Source organism: Triticum dicoccoides, chromosome 4A (assembly GCF_002162155.2).
Source record: "Triticum dicoccoides isolate Atlit2015 ecotype Zavitan chromosome 4A, WEW_v2.0, whole genome shotgun sequence".
Lineage (NCBI taxonomy): Eukaryota > Viridiplantae > Streptophyta > Magnoliopsida > Poales > Poaceae > Triticum > Triticum dicoccoides.
Genome location: NC_041386.1, coordinates 742,127,336 through 742,131,339, shown reverse-complemented (window position 1 = coordinate 742,131,339; position 4,004 = coordinate 742,127,336). Strand labels below are relative to the sequence as shown.

Genomic DNA, 4,004 nt, shown 5'->3' with positions numbered 1-4,004 from the left:
ACTTTTCTATTTACACTGAAATATTACTGCCACATAGGTATGTTATTCTGTATGCAAAGACTGTTGTGTGTGCATTTAGTATTAATTGACGGTCCAGAACACATTGTTATGATGTGCTTATGGACAGATTATAACAGATCTTGGTGAAGCATCATATGTTTTGGGCATAGAAATTCACCGAGATAGAAACAATGGAGTCTTAGGACTATCACAGAAAGCATATTTGGAGAAGGTTCTTAAAAAGTATAATATGCATGCGAGTAAAGCCACACCTGCTCCTATAGTTAAGGGCGATAAAATTTTGGGAAATTTCAATGTCCCAAGAATCAGTATGAGATCGATCAAATGAATGGAGTACCATATGCTTCGGCAGTTGGCAGCTTACAGTATGCACAAGTGTGCACTCGCCCTGACTTAGCCTTTATCACCGGGGTACTCGGTAGATATCAAGAGAATCCAGGTATAGAGCATTGGAAGATGGTAAAGAAAGCATTGCGTTATGCGCAAGGCATGAAGGACTACATGCTAACATACAGGAGATCTGATTCCCTACAGATAAAAGGGTATTCAGACGCAGATTTTGCGGGGGACAAAGATGATAGAAAATCCACGTCAGGATACGTATTCACCCTCGCTGGGGGAGCTATTTCGTGGAAAAGCTCCAAACAGTCGACAGTTGCATCATCCACGATATATGCAGAATTCATAGCATGCTTCGAAGCCACGGGGCAGGCGATATGGCTAAAGAAATTTGTACCCGACTTGAAAGTGGTAGATTGTATTCACAAACCACTAAAGATGTACTGCGACAATCAGCCCGCGGTATTTTACGCTCACAACAACAAGTCGAGTAATGCTGCCAAAACAATAGAGATAAAGTATTATGTTGTGAAAGATAAAATCCAGGATCAAACTATAAGTCTCGAGCATATAAAGACAAAAGATATGCTTGCGGATCCGCTAACGAAAGGCTTACCACCCAATGTGTTCAAGGAACACTTAGCCGGCATGGGTTTAAGGGAAAGCCTTATGATTCCTGGATAGGCCCAAAAGGAACAGAATTTGTTTCTGAACATAACGTATGTTGTAGCTGTATGATTCTATCGGCAATTGAGCTATGATGATGAAACATGCTCTATGTACCAATATGTGATGAAACAAATAAACTAGAAAGTATAAGATTAAAAGTAAAGTTGAGATCAAGGGGGAGAATGTTAGGTTGATCTCTATCCTGTTCGAACACAACGGGTCGAACGGGCCCCTGACTCGCGCCCTGATCGGGGGCGCCCAACCAAACAATGGTTGATGGGCCCCTGTCGCCAGCGCAATATAAAGAGGTGGGGTGCCGGGGCACGGATTACGAGGTTGACCATGCACCACAACACCACCGAAACACCTATCCGATCTAGGGTTTGCGCTAGGCCGACGGGAAGTTCCGCCGCCACCACCTCGCCCACACTCCGCCATCACCATGGCCGGTGCTGGATCGAGTTCATCCGCACCAGGAGAAGGTAGGTTACCGGATCTACTAGCCTACTCCGATCATAAGGTCCTATCAGCTAAAAGTTGAGTAGTACATGCACGTTTGTGTGCTGTCTGTCTAGACGTGTAGTGTTAGTTCGAGTCAGTTTAGGACTCATCAGATAGGTCTGGTTCGGTTCGGAGGTCCAAGTCCTGCGTGCCTCTATATAAGCGTCCTTGGCTACAAGAGTTTTTATGCGCGTGTTCGTTCTTACTGATGTGTTCCTTCCTAATCCTAAGGATAGAATTCCAACAAAATATTCCGTTCATTTTTCCAAGAGTTTCCGGATGTCCTTAGTTGCCAGCAGCAGCAGCAAACGTCGCCGGCGCCTCTCTGTACATCACGGCGTCTCCCCTGGCGCCGGCACGGCGGCGCTCTCCTCCCCCTGGGCGTCGATGAACCAAGACTTGATCCGCCTGATCGCCTGGCAGGTGCTGGCCGGCGACCTGCTGGACTACGTCCGCTTCCGCGCGGTCTGCCGCCACTGGCGCTCCACCACCGACAGCCCACGCGGCTGCGGCATCGTCGACCCACGGTTTCACCCACGCCACTGGATGATGTTCCCGGAGGGCCACGGCCTGCACCCATCCCACACCAAGCTCCACGGCTACATCCGCTTCCTCAACCTCGACACGGGGAGGTTCGTCCGCGCCACGCTCCCGGTCTTCAACGACCACTGCGTCCTCGACTCGGTGGACGGCCTGCTGGTCATGCACAGGGACGAGGACACGACCATCCGCATCCTCCACCCTTTCACCGGCGACGTCGTGGACCTCCCGCGGCTCGCGACCCTTGCGCCGCACATTGACCTAGGCCTGCCCGGGGCCTTTCTCCCTGCGCAGAGGTGCTACTACCTAAGAGGAGTGTGCGCTTCCGTCAGCGTCAGCGCCGCAGGAGTCGTCGCCGTCTTGCTCGCGCTGCATCGGATGGGCCGCGTCGCCTTCGCCACCTCCCGGGATCAGCAATGGCACATGTCAACCTGGACATTTAGTTACAACACACCCTTATCGTTTCAAGGCAAACTATACATGGCGGGAATGAGCTTCGATCCCAAAGAGAACTCGGAAATATTCCAACTTGATCCCCCACCACAGGACCATCATCATGTGGATGTGGTGGGCTCAGCTGGTTCCTCCTCATTGACACTGCCACCACCCAAGTTGGTTGCCACAATTCCAACCGACAATCTCGCCCGTCCCATCCACCTAGTAGAGTGCGACTCGCGGATCCTTGTGACCGGCTACACCGATAGATCCTGGTCGCATATGATCATCCATAGGCTTGCGGATCTATTTACATTGGAAAACCCAATTCCGGTAACAAGCATTGGGGACAAGGCTTTGTTCCTTAACAATGTGAGGAGCATGTCTGTTTCCTCCAATGGGGCATTGCCCACTGTTGTCGGCAACACCATTGTTCAGGCCAGCCTGGCAAATGGGTCACTTACCGAGTACAATCTTAGTACCGACGCTTGGTCACGGCCTATGGATGGTTGCATCCTGCGCGGCCCCGTATTCGGCCCATGTTGCCTCATCTACCATATCTACACCTGTTGCATTCGTGAATACTGGTGAGTCGGATGAGTACAGCCACCTCTCTTTATTTCATGTATCTCTGCATTACTGTTTTTCACTATTTTTGTTACAAGTTAGTTAGGCGAGCCGATTGATTTTCTTTTCTTCTTTCAGGAACAAAGGACAACTATGCAACCGGAACAAACCTTGCAGGTGGCGAGTGAAGGGAAAGTGGCGCACAGGGGTATAGTCCGCTGGCCTTGCTTAAATTTCAACACTTTTGCTGCTAATCTATTGTATTTATTATTCATGCTTAACTGGTAACACTTGTTCTTTATTTGTTGCTGGTACGTTGACGCCGTACGTCTTTGATCTCGAACATGCAGGGCTTTTATAGCTTCAGTTGCATTTGGCAGCAAAGTATTTTTTTAGGTTTTTTTTTAGAATATCGTGATTTTGTAGAAACCATAGTTTGAATGATATTTTTTTCCTGTTTGGCATCAACAAATACCATGGTTTTATAAACCGTAGTATCTCCAACACTATAGTATACATTTTCGCAGTATTTTAAGAAGAGACCTTGACCTGTTTTTATAAACCAGGCTGATAAAATTTGTGTCTTTTAGAAACCGGAGTATTCATTGCACGCACATTGGAATACTTATGTTTCACATTACCACGGTTTTAAAATATGATGCTATCAATAGTTGGTTTATTTACTGTCTCTTTTGTAAACAGCGTCTGCAACTAGTGACCGTTTCCCATTTGTTAGAGATAAAGAAACAATTTTCTATTTACACTGAAATATTACTGCCACATAGGTATGTTATTCTGTATGCAAAGACTGTTGTGTGTGCATTTAGTAGTAATTGACGGTCCAGAACACATTGTTATGATGTGCTTATGGACAGACTATATACCATGTGAAATTTTCTGATGTGCCAGTGTAGAATTAGTTATGAATGGAA

The 4,004-nt window shown here is 47.3% G+C and overlaps 1 protein-coding gene across 1 annotated transcript; it reads left to right on the top strand.

The window, feature by feature from the left end:
* Positions 1 to 1,809: 1,809 nt before the first annotated feature.
* Positions 1,810 to 3,096, top strand: LOC119284379. Its single transcript, XM_037563521.1, has one exon. It carries the CDS (start codon positions 1,810 to 1,812, stop codon positions 3,094 to 3,096), a length of 1,287 nt encoding a protein of 428 aa, XP_037419418.1.
* Positions 3,097 to 4,004: the final 908 nt, after the last annotated feature.